The following is a 17,193-nucleotide window of genomic DNA, read 5'->3' as shown; positions in this document are numbered from 1 at the left end:
TAGGAGGTGTTTGTTTTTGTTCTTGTTTTTGTGTTGGTGGTGGTGGTTTTGGCAGCCAAGATACAGTTGAATAACATATGTTGGAAAATGATATTGTTAATGAAGTGCACTTAAAGTGAATCCTAATAGGTTATAAGCCATCTGGAAGAAAATGTCTTTAATACTACATACAGAACTCAATTGGAAAGAAATATGCATATTTTTTGTCCAACAATTTTTCCCTTTGGGGAAAACCAAAGTAAAATAAAATAAGAGTACTTCACATTTCTTATCTGTTCTGATTTAATTATAGATTTAATAATATATGACATGTTATATAATATATATTTATAATTAATATATATTTAAATTAATATAAATGTACTCATAGATTTAAAACAAAGATAAAATGCAAAGTTAAAAGATAATTACAGTTGTTTCTAAGCTCACATAGGCTTATGTCAGGTCATTAGTGAAATTAGCAGCTCAATACACATTGAGCAAGAGTTTATTTTAACAATTACATTTTTTCTTCAGTTTTAATATTTTGGTTTAAATAGTTAGGAAAAAAAAGGGAAATAAAATCCAAACAGAAAACAAAATTTTCAAATCATTCAAGGTAAATCTAAAAAAGGATTCCAGAGAACTGAAACCATAGCAAGTGCTGGAGAAAGAAAGGGAAAATATTAATATGCCAGAAAAATGAAACAGTGAAACTTAAGAATGTCTTCAACCTCTTTCTACCTATTTCTAATTTCCTTTCTTGTTGTCCTTTATCGTTAAATCAAGAAGTATTTAATTGTCATTTTTTACTTTTTTTTTTTTTAAATCTATTTTGCACATTATTGGCAGCTAGAGGTGTTTTATGTTTGCTGTCTGCAAAGTCCAGTGATGTTAAAGTCTTTTCTTTCATGTTGCCAAAATTACCCACCATTGTTATAAGAAAATATTCATGTTTTTCCAAGAACCTCACCTCACTCTGTTCCTCCTGGAAGTGAAAGTTAAGCAGACTACAACCGAGGAGTATTGTACCCCTTACTACTTTCAATGTTATTATCTAAATTGCTCTTTGGTTTATATGCAATAGCATTTTTCTTTTTGAATCCAAGAGCAAAAAAAAATATAAATCCTATTCAGTTATGTATTCTAAAGTCTTTTTATTAGCAGGGAAAGAAAAACACATTTTCTAATGCATCAGCTAACTATTGTTAATCCAATGAGTTTATTTGTGCAATTTATGTGAATTACATTCTTGATGATTGTATTTCTGTGAAGTATTAACAGTTTGTCTCCAAACCGTAGTTGCTGTGTGGTACTGATCAAAAGTATTTTACAAAATAGACATTTACTTGAGATCACAAGTGCAATGAGTTCCACTATTTCTTGGTAATTCTGGAGATCCTAAAGGATTGTGATGTAGCTAGCAGTTCTGGGATCCCTGTATAGAAATGAAGTTATTATTCAGTACACTTGAGGAGTGACTTCAAAACTGTCATAAGTTAATGTTGTATGATTAAGATAATAATAAAGTAATAATAATAAAGTTTTAGTGAATTAATAATGAATTTACCTTTTTTTTTCCCACCTGTTTTATATGTCATATAGCTTCAGTGGCTTTTGGACAATTACGAAACTGCAGAAGGAGTGAGCCTCCCAAGAAGTACCCTTTACAACCATTACTTACGACATTGTCAGGAGCACAAGTTGGATCCAGTCAATGCTGCCTCCTTTGGAAAACTCATACGGTCAATCTTCATGGGATTACGGACACGAAGACTTGGAACTAGGTTTGTGTTAATGAAATTATGAACTATAATAGAAAATGCAAGCAATAACTGTGAGTAACAAACTTGTCTGCTATTCAAGAAACAAACTGTTTAAACATTACAGTGGTTTTCAGCATGTCGGGTCTGTCTCTTAATTTCAAACAGTTTTATGATTTTCCAGATGTTATTTTTACTTTTCCTGATTTTGATGGTTAATATATTTACATTTTTATATTTACACTGCATGTTCTTATAAGCATAAATAAAATACAGTCTGTGTTTGGAAATTACTCAGGATTGTGTTTCTTCATGACTTCGAGAAGTTGCATTTATTATTTTTGTTGTTGTTTGTGTTAGTTTTGTGGGTTTTAATTTATTTTTTTTAATTATGATTATTTCTCTTAAGTGTAAAGTTCTGGGTAATATTTGAGAGAGTGAACTAATTGCCCAAAGGTTGTAAAATGACATCTATGAAAAAAAAAAAAAACAGGTATAAAAGGGGAGTCAGGCCTAATTTGTGGATATAATATTCCTGTCAATGTAAACTGTAAAGTAATGTGATATATATGCATAAAACTGTTCTTACAGTGCTTGTTCTCTCATAAAGGGGCAACTCCAAATATCATTACTATGGGATTCGTGTCAAGCCAGACTCTCCTCTTAATCGACTACAAGAGGACATGCAATATATGGCTATGAGACAACAGCCCATGCAGCAGAAACAGAGGTAAAGTGTGAAATGAAGATGAATACTTATTAATAGTTCTACTTCATAAAGCCTTATGTTCTCTTACATGGAAAATTCGAATGAGAATTCTGTTCACTTCCTGTCTTTGAATCATAGAATCATAAAATGGTTTGGGTTGGAACAGATTTTAAAGATCATCTAATTCCAACCCCCCTGCCATTGGCAGAGACACATTCCACTAGACCAGGTGGAAGCCCCATTGAACCTGGTCATAAATACTTCCTCCACAGCTTCTATGGGCAATAGAAAAACAGAAGTTCGCTGTTATGCAACTGCAGATACACAGTTGGCGTCACTCAAGTCACACATCAGTCAACATAAAAAAATATTGACCTGGAAATCATAATAAACCTGCAAAAATTAATAATAAAAAGTGAGATGTGATACAACCAGACTCTTTTAAACTATCTTGAGTTCTTTTACCACAATCTAATGAAAAGCATTAAAACCTTGAATTTTAAATGTTATTGTTTTTAATATGATACAATTTTATATATAAGCTGCTTATTAACTGAGCTCATGGTTAAGTTCAGTTTGACATTTATTTCTTTTCCCTGCAAAGGACAAAGATGACCATAACAGTTTGCCTGTAAGTGTATTTTCTCTTAGCATCTATTTTTACTGGGGATCTTCTGAAATCTCTGAAGTATTTGAAAGCAGTGGCACTTTTCTGGGAAGACTGAAGGAGATTTTTATTTTAATTTTTTTCACAAATGTCAAAATGACAGCAGAGGTCTATGCTTTTGGTGAAAGAATGTGCAGATATGCATATAGAAAAACCTGTATTGAACAGACATTTTTAGGGGGGGAAATGGAAGTCAGTACACTTCTTTGAAATTACTTTTTCGTTGAATGATGTCACCAGCCTCCCGTATTACACTAAAGTGAAATATCTAAGATGCCTGATTTCATGTAACATGATTTCAGTGGAACAGCAGCAAATCAAGGATGGCATCTTTAGAGCTATTACATTGGAGAAAAAAAAAAAAAGAAAAAAAAAAGAAACATTTGAGTGAACGTCTAGGTATAGTACATGAAGCATATTTTGTCTTCAGATATCACTCTGATCTGGAATGATTTTGCTATCACTTCCTGAAGTAGTAAAAGCACTAAATAACATAATCGTGGTAACGTATATGGTCTTAACCATCTTGTGCAGAGCATAATACGGATGTATGAGATTTCTTCCAATACAATTATACAGGAGGTTCTTGTTAGAAAACTAACTGCAGGATCCTATGGTGATAGTTATTTACAAAAGCTCTAAGAAAAGCATGTTTTATCCATTTAAGCGCATTCACTTACAGGTTTTTATTCATTCATGCTCAAAATCAAATGCATGCCCCAAGATATATGCCACAGTTACCTAACCAGAATTGTTTGTGTGGGACATGGAAGATAAAGGATGCCAGTTAACAAATCATCACCACCTCTTTTGTGTTCTTAATTCACAATGACAGAGTGATTTTGAAATTGTATTTTATGACTCTTGGGAGTGGACACAATTTTTCCTTACTATTTGCCTTAATGTTTTGCGTACTACCATATATCTTGCATAGTTCTCTTGTTTTCCTTAGCTAGGGATGTTTGGCAGCGTTTTCTTAACTCTTTTAAAACTCTTTTAACTTTTCTTAACTTTTTAGGTCAGTTTGGCCTATGAATGAAGTCATACATTGTGTAGCGTTTTGTGCTTATCTTTCCATCAACCCATGATTCATGTGTGCACATGTGCACATGCATGCTCCCTTTCATATTCAGTTCATACCACACTTAAACTTTGTTGCGATAATAGGTAAAGATGTTGATTAAGGATGGAAAGTACAAGGCAGTGAGTAAGACAGTACATTTTGGAAAGTACAAGGCAGTACTTTTTCTGTTTAGTCATACCAATTCTTCCACCTCTATCACCTCTTAATTGGATAAACACTGTTAGTCCTTTCTTGCAAAAAATGCAGACTGAATATATGCTACCAATCATTTTCCTTCGTTCCTGCTCTTAAGTTGAGGGTCATGCACCTTTTCCATTTGTGTAACTTGGCTATTCCAAAGTACTCCTGTATGGTCATGTTCAGTTTGTCCTGGGCTTGAATTCGTGGTCTGAGATTTATCAGACATAAATTTTAAGATGCAAGGTAATGCTCTTGGTTGCTTAGTCTTGGTTGTGATCAGTGTTAGCTGTGGGAGTACTCTTTCTCTGTTCCAGTAAGAGGAAAAAAACAGTAACTACCAATCACAGATGTTAACAGTCATATCTTCCAGCTGAGACAGTGGTTTGGAGACAACAACCATAGATCAAGAGACTTAAAGCACCTATGAATTGGGGTGAAGAATTGCAGTTAACGACTAGTCTTGGCTGGAAGATAATAGCTAACACCCTGCCTTTCAGCTGAACCTGCTGTATGGCTCAGACTTGCAAGGGAAGGTCTGGCTTGCCTCTGTTATCCTGCTCACAGACATTTTTCAGGGTAGGAAAAAACAGGATATTTAAATGGTTATATTATCCATCAGTTCTGGGTCAAATGCAGGCTAACAAATGGTAAATGGACACCAAGAAACCAGAAAGATTATTAAGAAGAGATGAAGTAATATCCAACCCAAATATTTTGCCGGGTATACTTGTACAATTTTACGTCTGACACTAAACACTTGCAACTTTAAAGTATAGTCTTATGATATCTTTTCCATAAGCTGTCATTTCCAGACAGTTGTATCAGAGACTCACTCCCTAAAGTCAAGTTCCATTTTTTTATTTTTTTATTTTTTATTTTTTTCTCTCTTAGCTCATAATGAGCAGAAACTTGTAGCTTAGGAGGAGGTGAGTTATCTTTATGCTTTACTCTCAGCAAATAGTTATAGACACACTTATCTGTTCCTTACGGCATTCTTCATGTTTCCATTTTTATTTTCATGAGTAAACCTCCAGCTTTCCGGGTTAACTTCAGATATATATCTCAGTACTTCTATACACAAGTTGTAGTTCCTTTTATTTATGGGAGCTCCACAGTCAGCTAAGATATTTTTTAATATATACAATAAATATATTGTTTTATACTGCATATTGTAACATTAAGCTAACACATTGTTAGCGTTCTAATCAGAACACATCAATCAGTGCTTTCTATAGATGCTGTTTACCCTACATATTTATTTTATGTAGAAAATAATCTGTATTTTGGTACTGTTCTCTTGCCTGTTTTCTTGTGTTCCCCAAATATACTGTTTAGTCAAACATTACTTTTAAACCAAGCTATCTTGAGTCCAAAGCAACAATTATTTATTAATCTTTTAAAAGAGGGCTTGGATTTATGAACAGCAGAGAAACTACATGTTATAGCATTTTTGTATTTGAAGATACAGATCAATGCATCACTGCCCCAAAATACCAGTATCTGTAAACTCATCTACAATTTTCTTGAGACAGTATTCTAAAATGATTAATAATAGAACTTAGTGATAAACTACTAAACAAATTCCAAATGGAATACTTCAGAAAACACCCACAGCCTTTCTCTTGATCAAGGACATACCTTTTGTATATAGTATGATTGGGTGCTGAGCTGATTGTGGCTTAAGGAATTAGAAAGGTCTGCTTCACCTTCTAGATTGTTTATCTCAGCAACCAAGAAGGACTTTTTTTAAAAAGTGCACACGTTGAATTTGCATTTTTTTTAAATTCTGTGCAGTTCTACCTTATTTGATTTCAGACAACCATGCTTTAATTAAAATACTGCCTGCATGTTTTTGAGGGTTTATAATGTTTCACAACAGTGTACTTGGAAGTGTTATTTCCTTTATACTAGAAAGCAACTGGTATAAACTTGATCTCAATACCAAAAACTTCTAACATTCCTCAGTTATTTCTTTGTTACCTGCAACTTTTTATGCAATAAATGTTTAAAGTATTTGGCTTTTTTTGATTTTTCTATAGTTAACTCTAGTAAGTGTTGCCTTTTGTATTAAAAACTGTTTGAAATATCTTGTTTTCTGCTAGTTTTAAAAGTTTATTTTTTCCCCCTGCTGGCATTAATGGGAACATTTTATTTGTACACAATACTAAAATGCTTTACCATACGTTACACACTGTTATCCATAAGGTCACCACTTTGTTACATACTTGGGTGACACTGAAATCCTAGTGATAAATCACAATAATAGATTTAAAATGAGAAATGCAAGCATATTCTTAGAGCTTAGTTCTGTTTGTTTCTACAACGCCTACATATATTGAGCAAGCTAGAAGGATAGAAATTTTTGTTATTAACAAAAAAAGAGAAAGAATATTATAAATTGCATAACAGCATGAGTTGAATTTTTCAGAAATATATTAGATTCTAATACTTAGAGGAAAATCCAAATACTGGCAACAAGGCAACAGTGCAAGCAAACAACAAATCTGCTGAAAACTTAACTGAAAAAGCTGCTGGTTTGTGTCCGTCTTGTGACTTAATCGGTCCGTTTTGGCTCCTATTTATTTATTTACTTTATTAATTTATTTTTGTTTTTGTTTGCTTCTTGACCTACAGATTTTTCTTGTCCTGTATGTGCACTTCACATCAAGCAGATATTTTCTTATTCTTCCCCTTTCTGCCTTATTAATGAATATTAATTGTTTGCTGTACAATAATTTTAGGCAGTATTTATTGATCTGTTCTGCAGTGGGAGAAGAATTTTCTGTTAATAACCTTTCTTCAGAGTTAGACGGTGGAAGTCAATGGAGATGTATTCTAAATTAGTTGCGTAGTGAGACCAGTATATCATTCTGCATCACTTTTGAATTTCATGTTCTGATGTCAGATGTTCAGATTTTTGAGGGATTTCCGTAGCTTTTCACAAATTGAGAAAATCTCTGATATTAACTAAAAACTTTGCTAAATTTTGCTATGTTTATGTTAACCTATATAAAATTAAAATTGTGTCCTTTCCGGGTCAAATATCTTAAAAAGTTTTAATATTCATGTAAAATCAGGTATTATTTTCAACTCCGGGTCTCCTGGCACGTTGTAGTTTAAAAGAAAAGAAAAGGATGAAAGATTAAATAAATTATAGGTTAGTAGGGGGCTAGAATAGGAAAACAAAGCTGAAAGTCTAGATTTATTTTTTTTTCATAATAATTTTACTAGCTAAGAAATTCTAACCATTTTTTTCAATGCATCAAAAAAAGATAGAATTTAACTAATGGTTTGTGGAGAGCCTTTTCTCATCTAAACTGACGAAGTTCCATCTGTACATAAACAATAGCAGATCTAAAAATCTTAACTACTGTTTGTGTATGTTTCATCTGATACTCCTGCAAAGAATGTTTTCTTTTTTTTTCATTCCTTGGTTTAAGTGATTTTCTAATGAAAATGGTTAATTCCTGTTACAAGTCCCCTGTCATAGTGCCAGAATTAGGATTTTTGCCTGGCATATTTTCAGTAAAGCACAGCAGATTAAGAAGGTGGATAATCCTGATTCTTAGCGCCAAAGGATTAAGTTGGCTTTTTTACTTTTAATTAAAGGTGTTTTTTTGTTTTGTTTCGTTTTGTTTTCCTAACTGAAAAACTCTTAAAGGAGTGTCATTTTTAGTTCAAAACATTTTGAATCATGTTTCAAAAGCTGAAGGGTCTGTAAAATGATAAATTTTAAAGAAAGTATTGGAACTGTCTTAGAGGTTTTGAAATACAAATATTTATAGAAGTTGGTCTGCCTGGTATTTGCAATTATAATACATAATGAGAGAGAAGTTAAGAATTCTTCCTAGATGAATTGAATGGCCTGGATTACAGGGAGATTTACCATCTGAGTTTAGTGCTACCATGATACCATAAGTGAAATTTTAGTCTTTTTAAAGTCAATTAAAGCTTCCTTTCTGTCTTCAGTAGGCTCAGGATTTTACACTGGATGATTACAGAATGTGAAACTTAATATAAATGTCCTAGAGATAGGATAGGTATGGGTGTCTCTCTCTCTCTCTCTTTTTTTTTTTTTTTTTTTTTTTTTTCCCTAAGCATTTGACATTCCTGAAGTTATAAAACTTCTTATTAATCAGGCCAAGAGTCTTTCTCTTTGAAAAGGGTACTTTCTCTGTATTTTCTTATTGTATAGTTAAATTCCTTTCAAGAATGCCTAGAATACTGAATGGATGCTTTTCATGGGAACTTGCTTTTAAAGTACAGTCTTAGTAGTTACACAGTGCATTGCTATTGTATGTTTATCAGGAACAAAATTAAAGTTCCCAAATGATTAAACTGCTTCTCAAAGTAGTGCATCTAGTATGGAATTTATTTTCACTATTCTGAAGTTAGCATGGAGTTGAACAGTCTGCACAGCAATTCAAGCTTGAGTGGTAGTTAAAACACATCCTGTTCAGCTTTGGAGTTTCACTTATTTCCTTCTCTGCTGGCTACAATTCAGTTTTGAAGTGCAAAGTATTCAACATGGTACCATTAAGAACTGGGACAGAGTAAATTCTTATTTTTTAATGCAAGTCACAGGCAGGATCTTCTGCCTACCAGAATGATGTCTTACAACACTTGACCATCCAATCTAACATTCCCATTTTAATACTTGCGATTTTTAACCTTTATAAAAGATTCTGATATGTGACTAATGGAGGATTTAGTTTTCCAAGTAGCTTTCTCAGGCCTTCTGTGTTTATAAGATATGTTTGTTGCATTTCAAGATCTTTCAGTTTTGTCCTCAGATAATAGTGCTGTTTTTCTTAAGGTAACAAGAACTTTGTTTTATAATACTTAATTCCTTGGAAGATGTGCCATTTGGAAAGGGAAATATTTCATTTCTTTTGGTGTAAATGAGCTGGTCTTACAGGTATGCTGTTCCTAAGCTGAATTGAAGAATAAATCGGTATTAGTGCTGTAATATCACTTGCATGAATTCTGTTGGTAATGTTCTAGGTTCCCTTAGTAATTGTTTCTTCTGTTATTTACAAAGTAAATAAACTTTGATACATTCTTTTATTACTTTTCCTCAAAATTTTATTTTGAGATGGAGAAATCAGAATGAACATAGACTGTATGAGCTCATTTATGAAGACGTGAACAAAAGGGTTAATTTCAAACTTGATACTTTTGTAGGTATAAGCCTATGCAGAAAGTGGATGGAGTTGCAGATGGCTTCACAGGAAGTGGTCAACAGACAGGCACGTCTGTTGAACAAACTGTAATTGCCCAAAGTCAACATCATCAACAGTTTTTAGGTATGAAAGCATGTTTTATTCTGCTGTATAAATTAGATGACCTCCACTGCAGATATCAAGTCACATAAGTACAGGAATTATTTCTAACGTTATAATGTCCTCTTTACAATTTTTACTGACAACAGCAGAAAAAGGTACTTAAATTACATAACATGTTTTCTGTTGTGAGCTTTATGTAACATTTAATGTGCATCATGTAAGTATGAAATTAAAAATATGCACGTTCGGTGATTGTGTGGTGTATTTAACATTGTATAAATCACAATACAGTTGCTGTGCAGTTCTATGTAGACATGTGTACTGAAATTCCTGTGATAACAATTGTTCCTTGCATGGTCGTTAAAGTGCATTTTGATGATTAATAACGTGTGTATGTGTGTGGGGGGGTATATTACAGTTGTAGTTTAACCACCCTCTTTTGAAAGTGTACTTCAGTGTTTTAAGTGGAAAGAGAAACAGTTGCAACTAGAACCTCAGGGTTCATGTTTAAAACTCTGCAAATTGTGCGTTCATTGGTCCAGTTAAGCATTTAAATTTCTCAGTAATGAAAACAAATAGTAACTTAGAAATTTGTTAATGTAAAAAGACTCTTTGTCTATGTTACTGCAGATTGTTGTGCACTTAAGCGGTTAGGATTTTCAAGCACTGAATGAGTTGGCCTAGTATTGTTATTATGGAAATCATTAAGTACACAAGGATGCTGTTAAAATACTTTGAATTGCCCTTTACAGATGTGTTTTAGTGCAGCAGTTTTCCCTTAGATCAGCTTCTCTCTTGGAAACATTTGTGACAAATACAGAAATCACACATTACAAACAAAAGATACATTACTGAGTCTACTAAGACACTTCATGCCTGACTACGTAGAAATTACAAGTCGTACAAGATAAAAGCTATTCAACAATTAATCTTTTATACATTGACATAAATATTTTTCTTCATCCTGTAACATCCTGAGCATGTTTGGTTTAACTTTTTCTATTTAGGTGTAGTATGTACTTTACCTGGCTTTTATATCTTTAAGAATCATTCTTTTTTTTCTTTTTTTTTTTTTTTAAATGCTGTCTGAATTTCTTTACAATATTAACATAAAACAGGTATGAAAGAATTTTCACTTTGATTATTATGGCCTTTTGGCATTTATTTCTTTGTATCATCTTTAATTTTTTCCTGATCATACTGTAATAGGCACTGTTCACAATAGTATTCTCTCATTATGTTGTCATGGAAACAGATGCATCTCGAGTACTTCCAGAGTTTGGAGAAGTTGAAATATCTTCTCTACCAGATGGTACTACCTTTGAGGACATCAAATCACTGCAGAGTCTTTATCGAGAGCACTGTGAGGTATCTCCTATATATATATTTTTGAATGGGGCTTTGGTCAAGTGGGACATGTCCCTGCCCATGACAGGGTTGTTGGAACTAGATGATCTTTAAGGACCCTTCCAACCCTAACCACTATATGATTCTGTATGATTCTATGATTATTTGGAAGGTCCCCTTCACAGGGAATAATATATAAATAAAATTTTCTGGAGAATGAAAAGTAGTTGTATTTGATTTCAAAATTTTAGAGAAACTAAACTTCACACTGTACATGTAGATCTTTGCCTTAGTAGGAAAATGTAAAAAAAAAAAAAAAAAGTTTTTTTTTTACATTTAAAAACAATACTTTTTTCACATTAAAGAAACATTGAGAAGTTTAAAACACATTTCATATTGGATAAAAATATGTATTTTAAAATTATTCAAATGTGTTTTCGAACCTATCTGAATTATTACAATGAATAAAATAGCAGGTTTCCTTTATGTTTGCATGAACAGTCTTTTGGGCTTGAATTCCTGTGATGCGTTTATGTAGGCTGCATTCATTTCTGGAGGCTTCCTTGCATGTGCACTTGGTCTTACTGTCAGTGCACACCAGCTTATACTACTGGATAATACATGGATATCGAAGATATTAAAACATTTATTACTTCAGAAATAAAAAGTTTGCACATGCTCCACTACGTTTTGAAGGAAAAAAAGCCATACCTTTAGTTGAAGTTGGGGTTAGTGAGAAGCTGGGTAGAAGACAAACAGTATTTGCATTTTATTTTCTCAGGCAATACTGGATGTGGTAGTAAATCTTCAGTTCAGCCTGATAGAAAAATTGTGGCAAACTTTCTGGCGCTATTCTCCCTCTACTCCACCTGATGGCACTACCATTAATGAACCAAGGTCAGAAGATACTTTGTCTTTGTTTACTGCTTAATGGAAGTGTAAAATAATAATAATAATACAAAACGTTATTGGCTTTACCTTCAGAGTAGTAATCTTCTTTCATATACTGTTTTTTCAAATTAAATGTACGTTTTCTTTCACTTTCATTAAAGCTGCTTTTATGGCAGATTGCAGATCTGAAATACTTTTGTTTTCCATTTTTAATTCTGATTAGCCAACTACAGTAAAGGTGTGTTTTCACAGTGTCTTTTCCAGTTCTTTTAAGACAAAACGATCATTCATACCTCTGCATAATTTATGGGCTAGAGCAGTTCTATGAAAGCATTTTTCTAATCCAGTTTCATGTGACACAAGGTCTAAAGTTCTGTTCACTGTAGTTGAGCCATCTGTAACTTTATTAAATAATAATTTTAACAGAAGTTGCTGTTTTTTATCTTCTGCAAATGCATTTTCATTTATTCATTTGCTGCATTTGTTCACCCCAGCAATTTGAGTGAAATAGAAAGTCGACTTCCAAAAGCAAAGCTGATTACTCTGTGCAAAAATGAGTCTATTCTGAAATGGATGTGTAACTGTGATCATGTGATGTACCAGGCTTTGGTGGAGATTCTCATTCCTGACGTCCTTAGACCTATTCCTAGTAAGTTGAAAACAAAATATTTCATAAGGATTTTTGTGCGTGTATATATGTAGTGGTGGTTGTCCTGTGGCTTGCGGGGAAGTTTTAGAAATGATTTTCTGGGTTAGAGAACTACTGCGTATCATTTATCCCTAATTCTATTGGTTAGGAGACTGGATGCATGCCTTTATATTTTAAAAGTAACTAAGGATCTTAGAACAGTTGGAAGATCTAGTTCTCAAGATCAAGCTTCCCATGAAAGGAGCTTAGACACACTGTGACCTTGAGACAATGTGAACTGTCCATCAGTCTTTCCACTAAATTCAGTAGCTTTTAGTTTAAGCATTACAAATTAATGTCTGAAAAAAATGTATGTGAGCTTTGTGATTTCATTTTTGGACATTTAGTCTTTTGCTCCTTATCAGTGGCTGCTGAAATCAACTTTAATGGCTGTTAAGGCAATGAAGAATTAACTCTGAATTTTTCAGTCCAATTTATTATTCTGACCCAGTATTTTTTCTCTCTTATATCCTGCAAGAAAGAGTCAGTAACAGTCTGACCATTTAACCATTATAAGGAGTGCATCTTTCTGTTGAAAGCGAATTTTACTAGAATCCATCATTGCTCCAGCAATGTGTTTTTATGGCTATTTTTTGGTAGAAAAAAAGAGAAGTTAACTCATTTATAAAACCTTTATTATTATCTCATGTGTATTGTGTTAAATATTAAAACAAAATCATGTTAGTAATACAGTATAATCCTTTTAAGTCCTAAGTGTTATATCCTTTCCATGAAACTACCAAGTCACTTTACAAAATTGGATTAATATGTTTTTAAAAACTAGGACCTCAAGTAGCTTTGCAGATAATAAAGTTATTTTTTTCATGCTGTAAACACCCAGTGATAAGCAGTTCATCAGAAGATGTCCACATACTGCATGAGAAGTTTTATAGACTATGCATGTCGGTAAAACTAAATAAGATTTCAGTAAATTAAGTATGATACAAAAGAATTTGAATCATCAGTAACTCACATGGTAAAAAGAGCATTTCTAAAAGACAAGCATTCATTTCTTAGTCTACCAGGACGTATTCAGCCATATAAACAGAATCCAGTGAATCTGTACTTGGACAGTTTCTTCTCACATGTAACTAAAATCATTTGAAAGAAAATGTAGTTTTCTATTTATTTTACTTGGTTTTTTTGTTGTTTTTTTTTTTTTGTGTGTGTTTTTTTTTTTTAAGCTGCATTCATTCTCTATTAGCCTTTAGAAAGATGTAGTTTTTATTTTTGTCTCCTTTTCAGCTGTTTGAGTAAATGCAGTGATGTCAACAAGCAAGTGGTAGGTAATAGAAAATCAGTTTTTTAGTACTCAGGAGATAGGGTTTTCTTTTTTTCCAGGTGCAGTTCCTTACGTTAAAATTTTTGAAAAAACAAAAGTTATCTTTTGAGTACTGCTCATCATTCAAGAGCTTCAATATCTCTCAAAATCTCTGTCACCCACTCAGCAGTTCTGTGGATGCTGTAGTGAAGGAAAAAAATACACACAGATTTCACACCTGTTTGAAAAATCTAACCTTCTGTCACTAAAACACACTTTCATGTTTTGCTTATTGATGATATCCTTAAATACTGCATGTTGGATTTTGTTCTTTAAAACTGAAGTAAACGGCACCATGATAGTATTCCTGGCTATACTGAGCTTGTTTGAGGAAACTGCAGTATTTGAATAATAGGAATTTTTCCAGTCTTTCTTCTAGAAGAGGTACTTAGATGAAATGGAAAGCTGAATGTTTGTTATGGATATTTTCAGTGGACAAGAAACAAATGCTGTGATTATTGATGTTCTTGTATAAGAATGTCCAAAACAATACTGCTTGGTCATCAGCTTCTTGAAAGATTAGATGTGGAAGTCAGAACTGATTATTAAACCAAAACTAAAATCGTTATTGCTTAATCTATATCTGAATGAGGCATTTTGAACCTAGATTGGATTTGTCTTTTGAAAGTAAAAGCAGCAGATCTGCATATTGGGTATATAAGTACTGAGGATGCAAACCATTTCAAAACAGGTACATTTCTTTCTTTTCATTCCGTTTTTATTCTTTAATGTACAGGTGCCTTGACCCAAGCCATTCGCAATTTTGCAAAAAGCCTTGAAGGTTGGCTTTCAAATGCCATGAACAATATTCCACAGAGGATGATACAAACCAAGGTAGACAAAATTATTGCAGCATTATTCTTGCAATGGCAAACCCAGTGGGCAGTATTATCTAAAAGAAATAGCATTTTAACTTTAATGCTAAATTTCACATTCAGCACTGTGTCAAATGGGAGAATAAACAACTTAAGTTTTGTAAAAGAATTAAAGGGAAGGAATTCCTTAAATTCCTTAAAAGGAATTTGATGTTACATTAACATAATTCACATTTCAGGGATCATTAATATGGAATATTAAAACTAAAGTAAAGAATTAAAGAATTGATCTGCAGATAGAGAGTACAATATTTAAAAAGAAAATGATTTTTTCATAGGTTGCCGCTGTAAGTGCCTTTGCCCAGACTCTGCGAAGATACACATCTCTTAATCACCTGGCTCAAGCAGCTCGTGCTGTTCTTCAAAATACTTCTCAAATCAACCAGATGCTCAATGATCTTAACCGTGTTGATTTTGCCAATGTTCAGGTAAAATTTAGCTTTAAATAACGGGCTATGAAAAAACAATGTCTTATTTCCTCCAAGATTTTGAACTTTCATGTTAGTTGTCATTGTTCTATTAAGAAAGTGAAGTGATAATGTTTTGCTCATTCATATATGCACTGATTTATTTCAAATATGCCAGGTCACACTTTAGGAAAGCGAAGCTGAGAGAGCTGGGCCTGTTTAGCTTGGAGAAGAGAAGATGGAGAGGGGATCTTATCAATGTGTACAAATATTTGAAGGCAGGTTGTAAAGAGGATGGGGCTGGACTTTTTTTAGTGGTGCCTAGTGACAGGACAAGAGATAAAAGGCACAAACTGAAACACAGGAAGTTCCAGCTTAATATAAAAGGGCACTTCTTTACCGTAAGGTTGACAGAGCACTGGAACAGGTTGCCCAGGGAGGTTGTGGAGTTTCCTTCTTTGGAGATACTCAAAACCTGCCTGGATGCCATCCTGCACAATGTGCTGTAGGTGATCCTGCTTTGCAGGGGGGTTAGACAAGATGATCCCGAAAGGTCCCTTGCTACCTCAACCATTCTGTGATTCTGTGAAAGTGAAAACTTAAAAGCATTGTCTGTTTACATTTACTGTCTTCAAGTGCTTGTATTCTTCCAAATTCTTTGCAAATGTGTCACACGTACATTCTTAGAATGGGTATCATGAATGATGTCTTAGTAATAGCTTAAATGATACTTCACAATTACATCAAAGATAGTAGTGCAGTGTTTGAATGTCTCTAAAAGTAATTAAATGCACAGCATTGTTTTTAGAAGAGACTGTTTCATGAGTTCAAAGACAATTCCATTAGTATGCTTCATCTAAGTGTCTGTGCTGAAGTGCACAAGATCTCTAGAGCAGCTGATTAGATTAGTACTGGTTTCCAGTTAGCTACAAAGTGTAAGTTTATAATTTCATGGCACCTTCAGAAAAGGTTTCCCAAATATTTCTGCTCCTGTGAGGAAAAGGTTGGTTGGTTGGTTGTTTTCCTTTTGCCCAGCAAAGTGAAATATTCCAGGTTACTAGTAGTTCTATGTTTGAATTTTTTCTTTGTGAATAGATATTATTACGTACTCTGTCTTAATAAAAAACAGTTTACTAGCAACATTTCTATTCTTTTTGGTTTTGACATACACTTTTTAATGAATAATGTTTAACATATGTACTTACACTATGCAACAATATATAAATATAAACTATAAATGATAGTATTAGAATAGCTCAGTTGGAAGAGACCTAAAAAGAGCATTCTGTCAAAATAACAATAGAATATCATAGAATAAGAGAGTTCAGTAGAGTTCAGTAGAAATGTACCTACAAAGATCATCTAGTCCAGCTGCATGACCACTTCAGGGCTAACCAAAAGTTAAAGCGTATTCCCAGGGGCATTGTCCAAATGTGTCTCAAGCACTGACAGGATGGAGCTCTGAGGACTAGGTAGCCCAAGATCCATCACTAATATTTAAAACTGAGGCAAAAGAGGCATTACATTCCTCTGCTTTTTCCTTATCATAACTTGTTTGGTGACCATCTGCATCAAGAGTCAGTCCAATATTCTCCTTAGGTCTCCTTTTGTTGTTGATGAACTTAAAATGCCTTTTGTGTTGTCCGACATCACACTGACTTAACTTCAGCTCAAGTCGAGCTTCAGCTTATCTTGTTTTCTCTCTGCAGATGTGAATTGCAGCTCGTAAATCTCTGTGAAGCCTGACTTTGTTTCCAGAGATCATACCTTTTTCTGCCCTACTTCCAGGAGAGTTCCCTGTTCAGCCAAGCTAGTCTTCCCCACTTGCTTGACTTGTGACACAATGGGGCCTTTAAAAGGTGGTTCTTAAAAAGTAACCAGCTCTTGTGGATCCCTAAATGCATGCCCAAGATACTATATATGGGTCCCATGTATGCACACCTGCTGGGTTGTGACCTCAGTGGTATTTCAGAGACGTGGTGGGTCGGTTACTGGTA

The 17,193-nt window shown here is 33.6% G+C and overlaps 1 protein-coding gene across 4 annotated transcripts in view; it reads left to right on the top strand.

Moving 5' to 3' along the window:
* The window catches only part of RFX3 (regulatory factor X3), a 132,441-nt gene that overhangs the window by 96,142 nt on the left and 19,106 nt on the right, over positions 1-17,193 (top strand). For all 4 annotated transcript variants that reach the window (XM_068667950.1, XM_068667949.1, XM_068667948.1 and 1 more), the window contains 8 exons: positions 1,585-1,766; positions 2,353-2,472; positions 9,567-9,688; positions 10,923-11,035; positions 11,796-11,911; positions 12,400-12,554; positions 14,651-14,748; positions 15,068-15,217. In XM_068667950.1, coding sequence (XP_068524051.1) covers positions 1,585-1,766; positions 2,353-2,472; positions 9,567-9,688; positions 10,923-11,035; positions 11,796-11,911; positions 12,400-12,554; positions 14,651-14,748; positions 15,068-15,217 — 1,056 coding nt within the window. The remainder of the gene's footprint in view (positions 1-1,584; positions 1,767-2,352; positions 2,473-9,566; positions 9,689-10,922; positions 11,036-11,795; positions 11,912-12,399; positions 12,555-14,650; positions 14,749-15,067; positions 15,218-17,193) is intronic.

The sequence above is a fragment of the Anas acuta genome, chromosome Z (genome assembly GCF_963932015.1).
Source record: "Anas acuta chromosome Z, bAnaAcu1.1, whole genome shotgun sequence".
Classification (NCBI taxonomy): domain Eukaryota; kingdom Metazoa; phylum Chordata; class Aves; order Anseriformes; family Anatidae; genus Anas; species Anas acuta.
The sequence above is the reverse complement of the archived record's forward strand: the minus strand, read 5'-3'. Positions and strand labels throughout refer to the sequence as shown.